This window comes from Pyrgilauda ruficollis, unplaced genomic scaffold (genome assembly GCF_017590135.1).
Source record: "Pyrgilauda ruficollis isolate IOZ18807 unplaced genomic scaffold, ASM1759013v1 scaffold49, whole genome shotgun sequence".
Taxonomy (NCBI): Eukaryota; Metazoa; Chordata; class Aves; order Passeriformes; family Passeridae; genus Pyrgilauda; species Pyrgilauda ruficollis.
In genome coordinates, this window is record NW_024526488.1 from 985,207 (window position 1) to 1,003,498 (window position 18,292).

General features: G+C 35.9%; 1 protein-coding gene across 1 annotated transcript in view; it reads right to left on the minus strand.

Annotated features, from left to right (window-relative positions):
- VAV3 (vav guanine nucleotide exchange factor 3) overlaps positions 1 to 18,292 on the minus strand; it is a 148,714-nt gene that overhangs the window by 14,108 nt on the left and 116,314 nt on the right. Inside the window, exons 20-25 of the mRNA XM_041479637.1 lie at positions 14,144 to 14,280; positions 10,357 to 10,422; positions 6,769 to 6,803; positions 4,903 to 5,019; positions 4,152 to 4,239; positions 914 to 1,043 (exon numbers count right to left, since the gene is read on the minus strand). Coding sequence (XP_041335571.1) covers positions 914 to 1,043; positions 4,152 to 4,239; positions 4,903 to 5,019; positions 6,769 to 6,803; positions 10,357 to 10,422; positions 14,144 to 14,280 — 573 coding nt within the window. The remainder of the gene's footprint in view (positions 1 to 913; positions 1,044 to 4,151; positions 4,240 to 4,902; positions 5,020 to 6,768; positions 6,804 to 10,356; positions 10,423 to 14,143; positions 14,281 to 18,292) is intronic.

An 18,292-nucleotide genomic window follows, 5' to 3' on the forward strand; every position in this document is an offset into this window, starting at 1 on the left:
AAATGAAAGTAACAAAGCCACCACCATCATCACAAAGACTAGACTGGGCTTTCAGGGCTTTTACAGCAGTCTTCATATTGTTAAAATCTCCATTAATTTTTATTTTCCTCTCATTATCTGCTACAGTACAAAGATGCAGCCAATGACTGCAGAACAGCAAATCTAATATTTTCTCTTTGACAGAAACATTATATATTTTCCAGAGGCCAGCCATGTGGTAGGTTTTATCATTAACATTGAACCTGTCCATGTCCTAAAAATCATGCTAACTTCCACTTAAATTGTAATAGCTTAAAGAAAGGACAGCATATACACTGCAAGCCTTCTCAGTTTATCTCTAAACTTCACAACTTTTTAAACTGATGTTTGCATTGGCCAGTAGTTCATTAACTTTTGAAGCATACTAAGGGAACTCTAATAAACATGGAATGTTAAAAAACATGCATAAAAATAATTATGATATAGTAAATCTAATTTTTTGACACAATTATTTGGTATTACTGAGACGCTACTTCATAGGGCTATGCTACAAGACTGATTTATTTAAATCCCCTTTTAAGGTTTAGAAATTGTCATATATTAACACTTGTAGCTGCACATATGGAAATTTCTTAAGAAACTAGGCAAGATGCAGTTTAATCTCTCACCAGCATGTCTAATAGAATTTTTGAATATCAGGGAGATTTTAAGTTTGGCAGCAAGACAAGCTTGCTAGACATGTTTATAAATCTCCTGGCAGATCTGAATCTGCTTAGCTTCCAAAAATCCTAGCTAAAAGCACTGCCATAGTAATTGGTTATATGTCAATAATGGAAGATGAAAATGTTTCAAGTACCTTGTCCTTTTACTATATATATACATACACACATATATATATATGACAAAGTAATACACAAAAATTTATAATTCTCACCATTGCCAGCTGTTCTGTTACTCCTCTGTCCCACTGAGTTCTCAGATTCTTTGTATGGAAATTGAAGAGTTGTATCCAAACTTCGAAAACCTTCTTTGAGAGAGTGGTGCTTGTAGTATTCTACGAGTTCCTTTCAGAAAGGAAAAGCACTTGCATTGGAAATTGAAATCACATACCATTCAATATTCTGGTGTACAGCCAATGACAGTTTTATTATGTAAGTAACCTTATTTTACAATACATCCCATAGAAAATGGTTATTTTTTAAAATATAAAGTGCCAGCTTTCATATTGCCACTTAAAAAAATTTAAACAAAACAAACAAACCAGAAAAGACACCCCAAAAATCAGCTCAGTAAAATCTTTTTGTCAGAGTCAACATTTGCTGCTCCTTTAAGTTGGGCTAAAGATGGCTTTGCTTTTTTGGAGTCAGGCAGAAGGCAAAGTCAGCTGCTTGCTAAGGATGGAGTGGTAAATGTCCCTGTTTCCTCAAATCTCTTTTGCAATAATAAATGATGCTTATATACACATGTATTTGTAAGCACACAGATCTGAAATAAAGCACAAGGCTTATAAGTTAACAGCAACTTCATGTGCAGATACTCAGATGACGTAAAACTTCCACAACAGGGCAGGCTTGGTGGGTGTCAGTGCACACTGACTGAAAAATCCAGTATTTTACATTCTCCTTGTGCCCAATGCAAAACTTTCATCATCTCTCTGTGTGTGCATCTATACAAGCATTCGTAGCTACACACAGGAATGTTTTACATACATATGCAAAATTTCACATATGTAAATACAAAAGAATAGCTGAAATAGTTTATGTAACCAAGAAGACAAGTTACTCAAATTCCTACTCCAAAGAAGGCAACACCATCAAAATTCTGACAGCTCATGCTATTCCTTTGCAATCTTTAACCCCTGCCATTGTCTGTTAGATTTGAATTAGCCCTAGAAACTTCAATATCACATTGTACATGGAGCTAGAAAAAGATTGAAAGTGACTGGACAATTCAAAGCCAATGTACTTCAATTGATCCATTCAAATGGGGGATTTCACTCTTCAGAAATGCAAGCACAAAGCAAGGTATTTACTGTAAACCCTTCACTTCATTCCACTTATTTACATTTAGATTTGCAAAATCAGAGTTGACCAAGCCAAGCTTTGGTCAAAATTAGGAGATCATACTGTGTTTAATAATTTTCTTCTATGAATAGAAACCTCAACAAAAAAACAAACAAACCAAAACAAACAAACAAAAAAAAGCCAGCACCAAAAAAAGCTGCCAAAATGTTTAGCCTACTATAACCTGCATCAGTAATACTAAGGACTCTTTGGGCTTTGCTGTTTAATATCAGCACATCATACAAACTAGAAAGTCTGCAATGAAATTTACTCCCATATCATCACTGAATATCCAGACGTTCAAATTACCATGACAATAGTGTGTTGATTTGTAAGTAAGCAGCATTCAAAGTAGGATAAATGGAATACAATTAGTATGAAACTTTTATTATCTTTTTGCACAGTGTAAGTCTGTAAAAATTGTGTTGTTTGGTAAAAGTAATTAGAATTCCACATGGACAGATGATGTTTGTTGGCAAAATAAGTAAAATGGTTTTAAACTGAGGAAAAAGAAAAAATCATTTCATGTCACAGATTCAGTTACTTTTAAAGCTTAGGTTTTAATTCCATTCTTCCATGAAAATGGTTGACTGACAAATGGCCTCTAAAACATGGTTTGCAGAAATCACAGTAGCAAGCTTACAAACAGATGTGTGAGGTAAGCAGTCTGTGCCAGCATGGATGGGGCTCCTCAAGAGCCTGTCACATCACCCTGACTCACAGCAGCAGCCAAAATGACCTTTCACTGCACCCTGCTTTATGCACTCAGCACATTTTAATTACTCTAGTGGAAATTTTTCAAATGTACTATGAAAAGTAGACACAAGAGCTCTTCTACTTTTTTTTCCACTCCAAAGCAGTACAAAATGCTGTGTCACTGCAGATCACAACTTAATGTTTCCATGGATGCTGCCTTTGTCTCTCTCCAGTTCCCACTTTTATTTAGACTACTTTTGTTCCTCTTTTCTTTCAGACACTTTTTCTCTTGCATCTATCCAGAACAAAGCAGTTGTTCCATGGCATGTACAAACACCACACTACCACTTGTGTATTTAACTCTCAAGGGCAGAACTCATAACAGTCTAAATCTGTGATTTAAAATAATTCTTCCCTACTTGAATGCTAGCATGGCTAAGTTGGTAGCAGTGAGGTCCTTACACAACAAATTTCTTCTGTCCTCTCAATTCTGTGATACAATTCTTTTTGCTCATTTTCCATCCAACGTGGTCCTTTATATTTCTGGTCTACTTTGAAGCCTGCACCAGTGCATTAAACTGCATCACTGCCATAAGAAGAAACCTGGCAGTGTGGCTCTCCAGCTGTGTTTTGCCAAGATCAGTTTCCAGCTCATCATTTGCAGGGTTCACAGGCTAAGCAGCCACCTCCTCATGTACGTGAGCAACACCATCACTTCTGCTGCTAAACAGTGAAAAGATCTCAGGGTCCCCAGCCCTAAAACTAAACAACTCTCTGGCTTCTAAGTGTGAAATGAAGATAAGAGCGCAAAAACAGCTTGGTGCATTCATCAAGAAATTTATGTTCTTCCCATTCTAATGAGCACTTACAGATTACAATTTAATCTCTCCCCACTCCTAGGATGCTCTTGTTTTACAGAGTATCAGTGGTTAAACTAAAATAATTTCTAAGGCTTCCTGGTTTTAAAGCTTCTCCCTGCCCTTGTTTTGTATTATGCTTCATTTTTATTTAGCATTTCACATACTTGAGTATGTGTGCAGGAAGGCTGCTGCATAAATTTTAGTCAAATTGATTCCTAAAAACCAAGATTTCCAAAGAAATCAAATTCTCCTTTCCAGATTCAGCCTAACCCCAGAGTGGGCTGATGCATGGGATTCAAATTTGTCCTCTCTTTCACTTCACTAAAAGGGACACAGTCCTGTCCTAACAATAAATATGTAGTCTTAAGCACATAAAATTATCACTTAGAGCTAAAACCATAAACATAAAAAATAATCCTATTAGCAGGAGTGGACAAAATTCAAATCTTTCACTCACATAGCTTTCTGGAATTTCATAAACCAAAGCTGCTCCCTCTAACAGAAACAGCTACAAAGAAAATCTCACAATGTTAAAAAGCTAATCAATGCTTACCATTAAATTTTTAAATTTTCTATTTTCTGCAATGTGGAAATAGCCATCTCTTGTTAAAATCTTGATGTGTTTCACTTCGTTATTGTACCTGTGGGCAATGAATAACTTATGAATATAAATGTGTTTTTAATCAGACACAATCAATAATTACCTGAGGGCATGCCCCTAGAACACCACACACATAAATTCTTAAGACAAAATGTATATCTGTGCCAAAACAAAGTTGACATCTAATCAACCAAACATATTTATTAAAGTACAGCTAAAGAAGTAATCTGTCATCAGAAAAAGAAAGTCACAGCTAACTGCTTACTCTAATTGGGAATTCCCATGTACTTCCTGCTTTTATATTCATATTGATCAACAACATGAAAGCAAACAATAATTTGCACCCACAAAATGTACAAACCCACATTTTACTGAATAGTCTGAGATGCAAAGGGCTTCGAGTTCTCACCAAAGTCAATGAAACAGATCTCACTGTACTGCAAACAATGCTTAGTCTTCTCCAACATACTCAACCTTTATTTTTGTAGCCTCAATTTGCTACATCAGCATTATAGAAGCATTGCTTCTTTCCTTCTATAAATCCTGGGTGTTTTTGACAGCAACTTCGGTTTTCCTATATTGACTCTCTTAAAGGCTGCACATAATTATGTAATGGAAACTGTGGTTTATTTCCAGTATTTATTTCACTTACTATCTAGACCAAAATGAGAACAGGAAACATTCTTATTCCACTTCCACTTACTTAATACTAATTGCATATTCTCCTGATTCTTTGGTCCTGTGCCGCACCAGGTAAGTGCTGTTTACTCTGTTAATTAGTTCACTTTCTGCTTGCAATCGTTCCATTGCTCCTGCAAACCTGTAACAAGGAAAATAAAAATTGCCTGTGATTTTTTTCAAAGCTCCAAAGGTCTATAAAATATGCAATAGAGAGTGAAAATATTCTACATATCATGAGGACCAAAAGTATATCAGTTGCAACTGAATACCACTTCCAGATTTCTGAATGAAGAATAAAACGTGAAAAAATTCCACAGCTGGGGGTTGTGAAATTCCTAATTAGAAAAGTACTAATATGCATGGCAAATACAATATCTGCTAAGGAAAGTGCTCGAGCCCAAGCATTAGCTGAATGACTACTGGCTTTAAAAGTTCATAAAATCAACTGGTTTATCTGAATCAAATTCTGCAAGAAAAGCAATACAACAGGGGTCCAGAACCTTTGAACCTCCCTGAGTTCTAGGGAGATTTATCACAACAGAATGGAGAAGCAGCCACCAGAGGTAGATCAAGTCAACGGAAGACTTGTATGAAAATTTGGTACTTACACAAGACAGTATTTTATTTGGTTTCATAACTATGCATAACCTCTAAAGGCTAAAGTGCAATGGGTATACCCAACATCCACAGGAAAAAAAATAAATCAGCCAAAACCATCCAGATTTGAAAAGCTGATGCTAAGTGTTGAAAGCTAAGACAAATAAATCACTGATTCTGCAGCCTGGCTGCATGAGCAGATTTGTGCCCTTGCTCTGCCTTGTGGTTTGTGTAGGACATCATGAGAGCTGTCAGCAGATACTCATTTGCAAAACCGCAGGTTAAACTGTTAATTGGAGAAAGTGACCTAGCTTCCAGGGAAATTATGCTTATCTTACCATTTTACAAATGCTGCCAGCACCACAGACCACCCCTATGTAAAATTTCACACCAATACATCACAACCAATTAGAAATGAGCTTTAAGTAAAAAAATAGTTGTTTATTAAAAATCCATAGAAGATAAAGACTAATGCCAGTAATATGCTTTCTTCTAACAAAATTATAAACTGACCAAATATTAGAAATTAATTCAAAGGATCAATTTTAAATAATAAATATTTTACTTGTCTTGTCATGAAAAACCAGTATTTGTTTAGATGTGATCCTAGTTTCACTTTTGGCAAGTTAAAAGGAAGTCAGAATTCATGTCTAAATGGTAAGGCATAAAATCAGTGAAAGAACGCAAATGATGCTTACTTTGCTCTCTCAGAGCCACCACGTCTTTTCTGAGTTGTGGAAAAGAGTTCACACACTTCATAAACCCCAGAGCAGCAGTGGTTGCAGTTTTGATACAGCAATTTTTCACAGCCTCATCAAGGTTGGAAGAGACCTTCAAGATTCATCTAGTCCAACCTTGCACCACCACAGACACCCCTAAACTATATCCCACCTGTATCTCTACAGCTTCAGTGTTGGTGGGGGTTTTCAAGGAAATGCAAAATTATTCATGATACAAGATGTGTTCAACATTATTCCTTCCTTTACTCACTCAACATACTTCATATACGTCCATGCTTCATATAATTATCATCTCTCATTGTTCTATTTCAGACCTCTGGGACTAAGGCTGTACAGCCACAGACTTGTAAACAAAACATCAAAATCATGAAGCACTTTATTATATCAGAAATGCTTTTAGGCAATGCATGCTATTGCTTTCCCAAACCATTACACAATGTCTTCTTCTGAAGCCTAGAAAGGTTAAACCAATATAATTTAAATTGTAGTAAACACAGTTACTTTCTGGGACCGCTTCTTTCAGAGATTCTTGTAAGACAAGACAGACTTACCACAGCTGTGAAGAGTAGTCTACTGGCTTAGGAACCTAGGATATCAAAAGAAAATTAGTATCAAGATTTTTTTCTTAAAGACTAGAAATTAGATAGATTTAACTATTAACATCCAGGTGATCTAATTTGTCTACAAGTCTATTTTCTTTAAAGGAAGTTATAATAAAGGACAAATATTCCATATCATTCTGAAAGTAGTATAGAATATTTTAAGCTCTTTTCTTCTGTGATAGTTTGTTTTGGGTATTTTTACTTCACAGAACTGTTCAAAGCTTTTCTGACAGTGCCTATATTCAAATTTCATACACAAAATAGCACAGTGCTCTGTATTCTAAAAAAGTGCACTAAAACATGTAAGTAATTTACAGTAATGTATAAAATTCATTTCATGTATTCAGGACTGTGTGGCCTTAGACTGTCCACTGGGAAATATGCTCTATAATCTTCAGAGAGACCTGAGGATATTCCACAACTTCTATCACATGACATCATTCATTCCTTTGTATTTGACGTGAGCAGCTGTTGTACTGTAATCTTTCTAAGCATGTCATTTGATTCTGAAATTAAATTTAAAAATTAAACTGCAAAATAGATGTTATATGTACATGAACATATGCATAAAAAATGTTTATTCATGCACAAGAGGCACAGTATCATCCCCCATTAGTGTGTGATAAGTCTGTATTACCCTACTCTTCTAGAACAATGTGTGAAAATGCACAGTGCTGAAAAATGGACTTTAGTGAAAGGTTAACATAAATCTCACACACTTACAACTTAAGGTCACATATTCTTAGTAAGCAAACATGTTTTGGTTTTATTCTTCAAGGAAAACCAATGAATGTTTTCTTTTCTGGACTCTAATAGCGAAGAAATTACAGTAATATTCTTCTCAACGTTTTTTATTCATGATATATGGAATGTCACCAAAAGAGACTTTCAAAAACAAATCAAGTCATGAAAATATTATTACAAAGGCCTATAAACTTAAATTGATTGAATTGCAATCAATTACAATTCCCAGTGTCTTGACCTCAGGTATCAACTAAGATCTCTATCAAGTCTCTAGACTTGACCCTGAAATAAACTTCAGTGTGGAACACATTAAAGTTCTCTGTGAAAAAACCAGGCTCATGTGTTTGGCTTGCGTAGCAGTAAATCCTAACAGGTATTAAACAGTCATTTAGTCTAGTTCTTGAGAGAGAAAAAGGAAACGTGCATTATTCCCAGACAGCGTAGAGAAAGGGCTCTTTTCACAGCAGCATCTGCAGTGCTGGCAGCACTGAACCCCTCAGGGGTGCAGGGCACCCAGGAGAGCCAGGTGTCACCCTGGCAGCAGCACTGGCCTTTCCCATCCCTGCAGATACTGATGGTGCTACTCAGGCAGCTCTGCTTCTAATGGCAGAAAGTTAATGGACTGTGTGAATGCTGACAAACAATTCCTAAGTGAAACGTTTCAGTGGATCAACCTGATGACACACTTCAAGGCAACAATTCCAAAAATGACAAAGTTTTTACATGTCACAAGATATTCTTAAATATTTTGAATTTGTTTCAATATTTCTAGGAGTGCTAATAAACTGGAAAGGATATAAAAATTCCAAGATGGTTTAAGTCCATCCTCCAGAGCAGTTAAAGGATAGATGAGTAGTTGCTTTTTGTAAATTATGAATGGACAAATATATTCATATAACAAGTGTTGTTCATTGGCATAAAGAGGATAAAATCAAATGTTATTCCAGAAGCTCTTGGATCATACTGTGCTATGTATTCAATGCCTCTACAGGAACTGGAGAAAAATGGAGGAAAGCTTGGAAGAAGCAGATATTACTCATCTAGTGCATAAAATGTCTGCTGACATATACTACTTATTTTAAAGGGAAAAAATTGTTTATAGGGACATCTGTGAAAAGTCTGGAATATAGATATTCTGGAGCTCAGCAGTTTTTCATTCAATATTCATTCCTGAAGTCTTCTGATATATGGATTTTATGCTGTTTCTGGGCATTTTTATATCAGATGGTTGTAAAGACTGTTAGACTTAATAATAACAGTAAAAGTTATAGCATGTTTAAAATCTGATTGATGTTTCAGTATCTTTAACTGCATCATTTATCATAATAAGATGCTTATATTTCATCCTTCCAAGTTAACAGTGGTGAAGCATCAATTTATCTTTTTGTTCTGATCATGACACCAGTTGGTAACATTTCATGAATAGTATTTATTCATTCTGTAAAACTGTGTTATTTTCAATGCTCCTCTAAATAGTATATTTTAAATTTAGCAGAAAGCTTTACCATTAGAAAGAGAACTACATAACACCCCAGCAGCATTTTTCCTAACTTCAGATATCACACTGCCAGTGCTTTTAAAGTATATTGGTGATTACTGAAAGTGCTGCTACAGCTGGGGTCAATGACTACAAAATGACTGATGGGGTCACTGACAGTGACACCATGGAATGGGAAATCCACCCTTGAACAATAAGCAAGGGGTGGGAAATTCACAAATTTAACAATAAGCCAAGGGTGGAGAGATGAAAGCTATATTTGCACAACAATTTCATCTTTATTTCATATTTGCCCTCTCACCCAAACTAACACAACATGTACCTATAAATAGCCTGTGCATTCCTCTTCAAACAAAATATAGGGTGTTAAAGATGACTTATGGTATTTTAACATACTTACACTCTTTAGGATCTCATGTGTTCTTATTTTGGAAACTAAGGCACAATAAGCTCCAAAGAGATATCAAAATGCAGCTACTAAGAGCTGCCCCACATGCTTATAAAAGCCATTGAAGTGGCATAAAAGCAATTTTACTAATAAATCAAACTGTTGAGAATCAGGTTAAAGTAAATGAAAACTACCTTAAAGCAAAGTAGAGACTACAATTGATTACAGGGTTTATGGGTTTTTCTCAATTAACCTCAACAAAGGAAGGCACTGATGCACAGTGTTACAGAGGGCAGAAAAGGAACAAGTGTCTAGTATATTAATACATCACATCTGTACATAAAACTCTTGAGTACATATTATAAAATTATTTTTCTTATTACTTTCACAAACTTTTTGAGATTGAGAAGATTCTTATGTGAAATACAGACAGGTAAGAACATAAAGAAAAAAGAAAATTTATCAAGCAGTCAGAATTCAAAGTTTTATATTAGTTTTACAATTTTTAAACTTACTACCTAGGCTGTAATCCCTCTCTCTAACCCAAAGTGACTGGGGAATAGATTAGAGCCACAGCAGTCTCACCTTCCTGCTGGGGAAGGAAGAAAGTTCACTTTCACAGAAAATACGTTTGATCTACACTCTGGAAACTCTTCAGACAGTTCAATTTATTAATATTCCCAAAAGTTAAACCTGCTTATAAAACTTGTTTTCTTGACATGTCCCACTTACATCCAATAACCAGAAGTATTACAACTCTCTACTTTAAGCAATACTGAACCCACCATGAAAGCAGCAAGGAACTAGAAACAATATTATTTTTGTAAGATTAATTTTATCTTGATGAACTAATGAACTGGGCAGTTTTCCTGTAAGGTGGCAAACAGAACTAAACAATTGTACTTACACATGGGCTAGGTTTTACTGCATCACTTGGGAAGAATCCAAGCTCTCCTGTTGTTAGATTTCTTCCCTAAAAAAAAAAAATAATAATTCCATTTTTGAGACATAATTGGGATTAACAGTAAATAATAATAAATGCCCAGGGATTTAGGACAATAAATATATCCAAGAGTCTTTAAAATAAAATGCTGTTCTAAAAAAGCATTTCTCAGTATTTCTGTGGGTTTTGTTGTTGTTTGGTTGGGGTTTTAATATAATTAAGTAATAATTGTAACTGATAGATGTGAAAGCTCTGAGAGATGAGAGGCAAGAAAGGAGCTTGGAGACTGCAACGTGATTCCCAGTTCTGTCAATGTCTGAAAGTGTCTGATATCTTCATTAATGTTAATTATCTCCTTTCAAGTTACTTCCTCCTCAGCTGGCATCCTACAGAAAGCTGCCATCCTGCAATCTTGCAGATCCCCAAAATGACTACAGCACTGTGCAGCAGGGGTAGCAGCACCTGAGAGGGCAAACTCCGGCAGGAGTTCAGAGCTAGTGATCCAACAGCCAATTCAGAGAACACGTTAAGCACTTCCATAAGTGATGAATGTCAGTGGAAATCAACTGGGCAGGGGAACACTACCAGAATTAAAGATGACTCTCTGACTATGATGTACTGACGTGCTGGAGAGGCATCCACACAATGGGGAGACTGGAGCAGAAATGCATCCAGCACGGCCTGAACTGAGCCTTTCCTGCGCCACAGCTGCTGCCCTCCCAGAGTGGCAGGACCACCAATCTACCCCAAATTCTAAGCACCAAAAGTGACCTGACCATCACAAATCCATGCATCAGCAGCTCACACACAGTTCAACACCAACCAAGCTCTCCCAAAGAACACCTCAAAACGTCTTTTTATTCCTAGTAGTAATATTTGGCAGTGAAGACATTTCAGAGTAGAAGAGAGCACATACCTAAAATCCTGAACACAGATTCATAAAATGAAGGCATCAAAAGTGCCTACTTACCTGTGTATTTAGGCAAACAAATGTCTTAATTTAACTGATTTTTAAAAGCACATAAATACTCAACCTCCATTAAATGTAATATACTGACTGTAAATATACTCTCAGCATTCTGCAATGAGGTTAAGCGTGAGTACTTTACAAGCACTAAAATCATGCAAATTATATTTCCCTTTTTTTTTTTTTTTTGATAGCATACCTGCAACATAAAAAAATTTAAAAAGGGAAAAATCCCTCAAACATAAATGAAATTTCTTCAGGGTTCAGTTCATTTTGTTTCTGCAACACTAAATGTGTAATTCTACCATAATACCACCACAAAAAATAGAACTCATAAAATTCAACAGAGTGGAGCTGAATGTAAAAAAATAACAAGGGGTTATGAAAAAAATAAAAACATTCTTTGATTGGTGCTATCCTAAGCACAATAAGTGAGTGTATCATTCTCCATAGGAGATCACCATGCAGGTTATCACACACAGTAGCTACCACCTTAACTAAAAACACAGAAAAGTGCAGAGGCAGCAGAGGAGAGGAAAAAGCACATAGGCAGAATTTAAGCTAAAAGTACTTTATACCAGTGATTTTAAAAAAAATAATTCTGTGCAAACAAGTGACAATCTCACAGATTTGAACCTATGTTCAGCAAAACTTCCTTACTCCATTTCACATCATCTGCTTGAATACAGGTTGCCCTTTGTATCCGTATATTCTATTTACTCCTGAAACATGAATCCCTCTCAAGTACAGACGTAATTTTAAGCAGAGCTCTGAAACAGTCTGCCATCCAAGTGACACTTATTTTCAATGCTAATCCTACCTGAATAGCAAGCGGTACCACACTCAGTAAGACCAGCCACTGAACAAAACATATTAATGTCTATCAAGACATGACTGACCCCACTTCAGCTACAGCTCAAGCATTGCTTACTAACCTGTATTATTTATTTGATGTGCTGTAAAGAATGAAAAAGTTTTACCTAAACCACACATACTTATCTATTACAATCATTTGAATTTCTAAATGGTCAACTTAGAAAACCATTGTAATATTAGTGTAGTGGGTCAGCTGTAAATTACCCTAAAAGCCCTTCTGAATAATTAAACATTTTAATATGAATTGCATTTTGCAGGCTCTTTCTTAATATGCATTTTAAAATGTAGATGTCATTAAAAGACTTAGAAAAATCTGTATTAAGCAGTCTGTGACGAGAGGAAAAAAAATTCCTGAATGATGCTAATGGAGATGACAATTTCCATTAGGATTCAAATCTATTACTGAGGCTTCTAGGGAAAAGCCTAACACACTTTCTGGTTTCTGCTAGTTAAACACAATGAGATTCTAGCTAAATTCTTTAGCATGATAATCACAAACAACCTCTAAGACAATTTCCAGTAAACTGAGTTGACAGATGTGTATGAACATGGCAATAGAATCAGTCCCACGCGGTAGCAGTAATTTTGGCTTGTACTAATTGTATTCGTCAGATGATTACCTTCTAGCCAGTCCTAAGTCAAGAGCAGGTTTAAATGCTTCTCCAGAACAGAAGTCTAGACCTTGCAGAACCAAGTCCTACAAACAAAACTACACAGGCCAAACTCTGTCATTTGAAAAGATTTGGTTTTAGTGAGGCAAAACACCCATGGTCTGCTAAGTAACAGGTTGGGGGGTTTGGAGGGAGTTGGTTGGTTCTTCAGGTTGGGAGGGTTTTTTGGGAGGGGGTAAGGTGGTTTGGTTACACCTATTTACATATTTTTTCAATAGTTGAAGTAACTCTATTGTTTATTACTTCTCCCAATTAAATGTTCAGGATGATACAGTGACACAGGAAGAGGTCGCTGATCCCATCCTCAAGAGTATGAAGGAGATTCCATCCTAACTGTAGCCAGAAAAACAAAAGCCAAAAGAAACAAGAAAAAGTATGACCCTAACTCATGAAACAGACCAGGCAGTTTTTATATTATATTCATTACCTTATTATAGCTTAAAAAAAGAAACAAGAAAATCAGGAAGATCGACACAGGAACACCAATTCAAAAAGGCAGACATTTTCCACTTGTTGTTCTATTAATCTCCTGATAGTTCTTCTATTTAGCTGTATTTCCATGCATCCAATAATACAAACAATTAAGAAAGCAATCAAGAAAAATGAGACATTTTAATGCATTTACTGTTAAAATGAATGCAAGTCAGCATTTTAAACATTTATAATTCTCATTAAAGAAGAAATTTTAGTAACAAAAGTAGTGATGTGAATCACATGACAGAAAATTTTGCCATCAATAGGATATACTTTTCCCATGTATATAAATCCCCTATCCTTAATTGACTTGACTCAGCATCAAGTAGTTTAGGTGTGGTTCTGTTTTGCAGAGCTATTTCTCTCCCTTATAAATCTAATATTCACTAACTGGGTTTCGTCAACATAGCTTTTACTTATGTTGTGTTACAGAACCAGACACTGAAAATCCAAAAGCTTTGCTTTTTGTGCCCAGCACTCTCCTTAACTCTTATAATTTCACTAGGATTGCCACCAATGTCACGCTCTTGCAGATTTATTCACCAGGACTTTTACTTTGAGGCTGCAAGAATAAAGATTTACACTATATAGGAACCACTGGCAATTTAAAAGCAAAATTAGTTGTATTTGGCATTTATTTGGATAAGTCACAAAGAATTTTGTTGTTGTTGTTCAAAAAGAAAAAAATTAGGAGAGCAAAATATCAATAAGAAGTTGATATCTGGACAAACAGAATATAGCCATTTGCTACATGACACAGTACCTGCCAAAATAAGCTGTGTGCATCTCCTCTAATGAGTTCAATAGTGTCCCCAATCTGGATATGCAATGGTGGCCCATCCTGTGCTGCTGGCTGCGGGATTCCATTGTAGTTCCGAATCACTTGCATTTTCGGTAAACCTGAAAAAAAAACCCCATTAAAATAAATAACATAAAAAGAAAAAATCCCAAAAGCCAGAATCATTTTTTACTTAATGACAGTCTACAGAATCTGAAAACCATGAGAGCAATCAAGCAAAGAAGCACTATGCCTTTAGCAGGTATTTGACTAAGGCCCTAGTATACTTAGTATTATACCAGGCACAACCAAAAAGAAAATAATTACTTTGGAAAAACATCTCTATCCCCCTTTCTTCTTGGGGTAAAGTTGATTTCAGGCTTATGGAGACTCTTCCCTGTACATGTGCATCCATGGCTCTACATAGGGTTCAAATATTAAGGCTATCTTTATAGTTTAAGGCAAAGATTTCAATGAATTAGCATTAAAAAAACCAATATGGATAATGTCATCTGCTTTATAACACTATTACCAAAAACCTACGGCCGACGTGAACATGGCCAGGAGAGTCAGGATCACAACTCTTTTAGATTTCTCACAACACTTTTTTTTACATTTTCGTGTTATAACACGATTTCTGGGTGCCTGTAGCAAAGCCTGGATCAACTGAAGGTTTCATTTTCAAGACAAGAACTCTAGGTGCACACCAGTTCTTCCACATCAATACTGATTGCATCATGGACAACTAAGCTGGGTTGGGGATTTCTTTTTTTTCTTTTTTAAAGGGAGCAACCCATTCTGTCTGCTTGTACAAACTAAAGCACTGTTAGTAACTACAGTTCAAGAATCCTCCGCAGGCATGTATCAAATGGGGGGGGCAATCCCTGTATCTTCAGTCAGAAGATAAAACTGTAGATACTGTAACCCCATGTTCTTATAACTTTAACAGCTTTTTTTTTTTTTTTAAACAAACATTTTAAGCATTATGGACAGCTAGTGTATTGCACTCAGAGTGTGCTCTGATACTATAAGAATACTTGAAATCAAGTGAAGCATCACCCACTCCATAATAAACTTATTAAAGACAGGCTTTTAGAAAAGCATTTTTGCACTCTGTTTCTGAAGGAAAGCATTTTATGACAGAGTTATTTTTAATTATTCTCCCTCTATCTTTAAAAAAAAACTATAGAATAATTTTCCTGGTTTTAACTAAACATGGGATTTTCAAAAACATTATCATGAAGTGGGTACATCAATTTCAAATCTTAACCAGACAGTTTTTGGTTAAGTAAGAGTTTTGTAAAAATCTATAATAATAATTACAGATAAGAGTGACAGTCAAGGTCACTGGGCTGCTATATTTAACTTGTTTCTTGCTGGAAGGTCACCATTAATTTCATTGTAACAACAAAGGATCAGCAGGCCCTCAGAAGACTTATTTCTGTTGCAAGATCACTACTGTAATTTAGGTGGCAACAAACACAAATATCCATGATCTCCTCTAAATTGTATGAAACATGAAAGAGATCACCTTCCATAATTACTACTCTCTGTATTAATGAATAAATACTAATCCTAAGTGCTGATGAAACATTAAGCAAAGTAATACCAGCTCTTACATTACTCAACCCAAATGACACCTTAACTTTTACTGTTTCTGCAAGTTACCTGGCATACTTAAAATGAGCACCTAATTATTAGTAAGCCATTATTCCACTTAGGCAAATACTAGACATTACTTTGTTTCTAAACTGAAGGCTTTCATGTTTTCATGTACTGATTCAGCACCGACAAAAGCTCCATGCACTGCATGGCAAACAGAAGTAATGTTGCATACAAGTGTCTACTGAAAACTGACAACTTTGTCCTAATGGAAGTAAATCCCCCATCAGAAACTCAATTATAGCTCTGCACATGCAATGAACAAACTGTCAGCAGGTACTCCTCTAAGTGACATACATGGAAGTCAAAACAAATGCACAAAACAATTATTCACATTATAAAACCATGTATTTGGTGATTTAGTTTATCACATTATTAGTGTGCAGATACAATATACTTAAAACCCCACCCCTGGATTGAGCTCATCAGAATACACTCAGGAAATAATCATGTACTTTTCAATTAAAGTCCTGGTGGTTTTTTTAAGATACTATAGTGCTTAAGTTATTAATCATAAACATGAATAAAAGTACTTTTTATTTCTGTTCCACTGATAATTATGATTTTGGCATATCTGAAAACCAGGGCAAGATAACTGGGGAAAAAAGGAGAAATTGTGCTGTGTCAACTAGCAGAATTATTCAAAAGGTAATACAAAATTAATCCTGGTAAAATGTACTATGCCCAGCATACTTGTGTATAATTCAGTATGCTTGATTCTGTAAAATTCTATGGCAAGTTTCATTATAAAGTTACCTTAGCAGATATAAGGTTAGAAGATTTGATCTAACACCTCTTGACATCACTAGAAATAATCCTATCATTTAAACAGGCTTTTGGGTTACAGCCTTAATGGAGTTTATTATCTTGCTTCAGAACCCTCCTTAAAACTTGTTTGTGGTAATGCCTACAGAAACCGTGATAACTACAGTGCTCATTTGCTTGCTGTAGCTGGTCTCTACTATGGTGACACACAAATCTTATTTTTCTACTGGAATTTTACCACCTATTTTATCCAATTGTTGTCCTTGGCCTACTGAGGAGCTCCTTTTGCTCAGTGCCGTTGCTATGAATACTCACTAGCGCAATGTCACACTCACATAAACCAGCACCTGGAGTAACTGGGATGCAGGGCCAGGACTCCAGTATACTGCAACAACATACAGTAATCACTGACACTGCAATGTTTTCATTCTTTCAGACACTTCTGTAATGATACTGCCTGCTAGCTTCAAGGCCATGGATAACAAAATGCATGGATGAACAAGAGAAATGGCATTTTGGTGCTACTTATTTTAGCACATGTTAGATTTGACTCAGATTCTGAAATGCACTTTATAGCTCCAAGTAAAACAAATAAAGGTAAATTCACTCTCCAACAACAGGAGTGTCTGAGTCACTGAGGACCATATTCATTTCAGTACCAATAACAACACACATGCACACACAGCCTGTATCAATCAAAGATACAAAAGCAGTGAGTATATAACTAAATGGTTTTGCTGTGCATAACTAATAGCTTTTGCTAGTTATATGAAAATATCAAAAGGACTTATCCCTGTCATATAATTTTAAACTTTTTTTTTAATCAGTTTTTCCAGGAACAAAAGATTAAATGACGTCTTTGAATCATCAATGAAAAACAAGTACGCATTATTCTGGAATAGCTAAATTCTCATGGGTAAGTGTTCTCCTCATAGAACTTCCCTTAGATCACCACTAAGCATGGAAAAAATAAATGGGGTACAGAAAAAATAATAAATTGAGGGAAAGAGTCAAGAAGCCCCAAAGAGAATGCTTAACTTCCTTTTCAGTATGCAATTACAGATTTGATTATAGTAACTCAGAAAGAGTTTAGTAGATTAACACTGTGCTGATGGACATTTAATTGGGCAGAAATTGGTCAAGCCCTCATCTCCTAACATATACAAAGGACAAACACTGGGGTTTGATGTATCCAGACCTATCCATCATTAACGTACCAACCATCTCAAGCAATCTATGAGTTTAACAAGTTTTGCCTAAAACAAACCTGTTTGTTCCAATTGTTCATTCTAGAATTCTATACTCTGAGCACTTACATTGTGCTGGCTTTGGCTGGGGTAGTTTTCTTCAGAAAAGGCAGTATGAAGGCTACCTGTGATTTCAATTTGTGCTGAAAACAGGGCTTGCTTGCACAATGTCACGGCCTTTTCTGCATCTTGTACAACCCTGCCAGTAGGCTGGTGGTGCACAGAAAGCTGAGAGGTGGGACAGCTGGGACAGCTGTCCCCAACTGACAAAAGGATAAGCCATCCATATGACATCATGGTCAGGATATGAAGTGGGGGAAGAAGGAGGAAGAAGCGATGTTTGGAGTGATAGCATTTGTCACCCCAGGTCACCATTACAAACAATGGAGTCCTGCTTTCCTTGGGATGGCTGCACAAGAGACTGGCCAAGAAACCATGAATGAAACCACTCTTTCGTTCT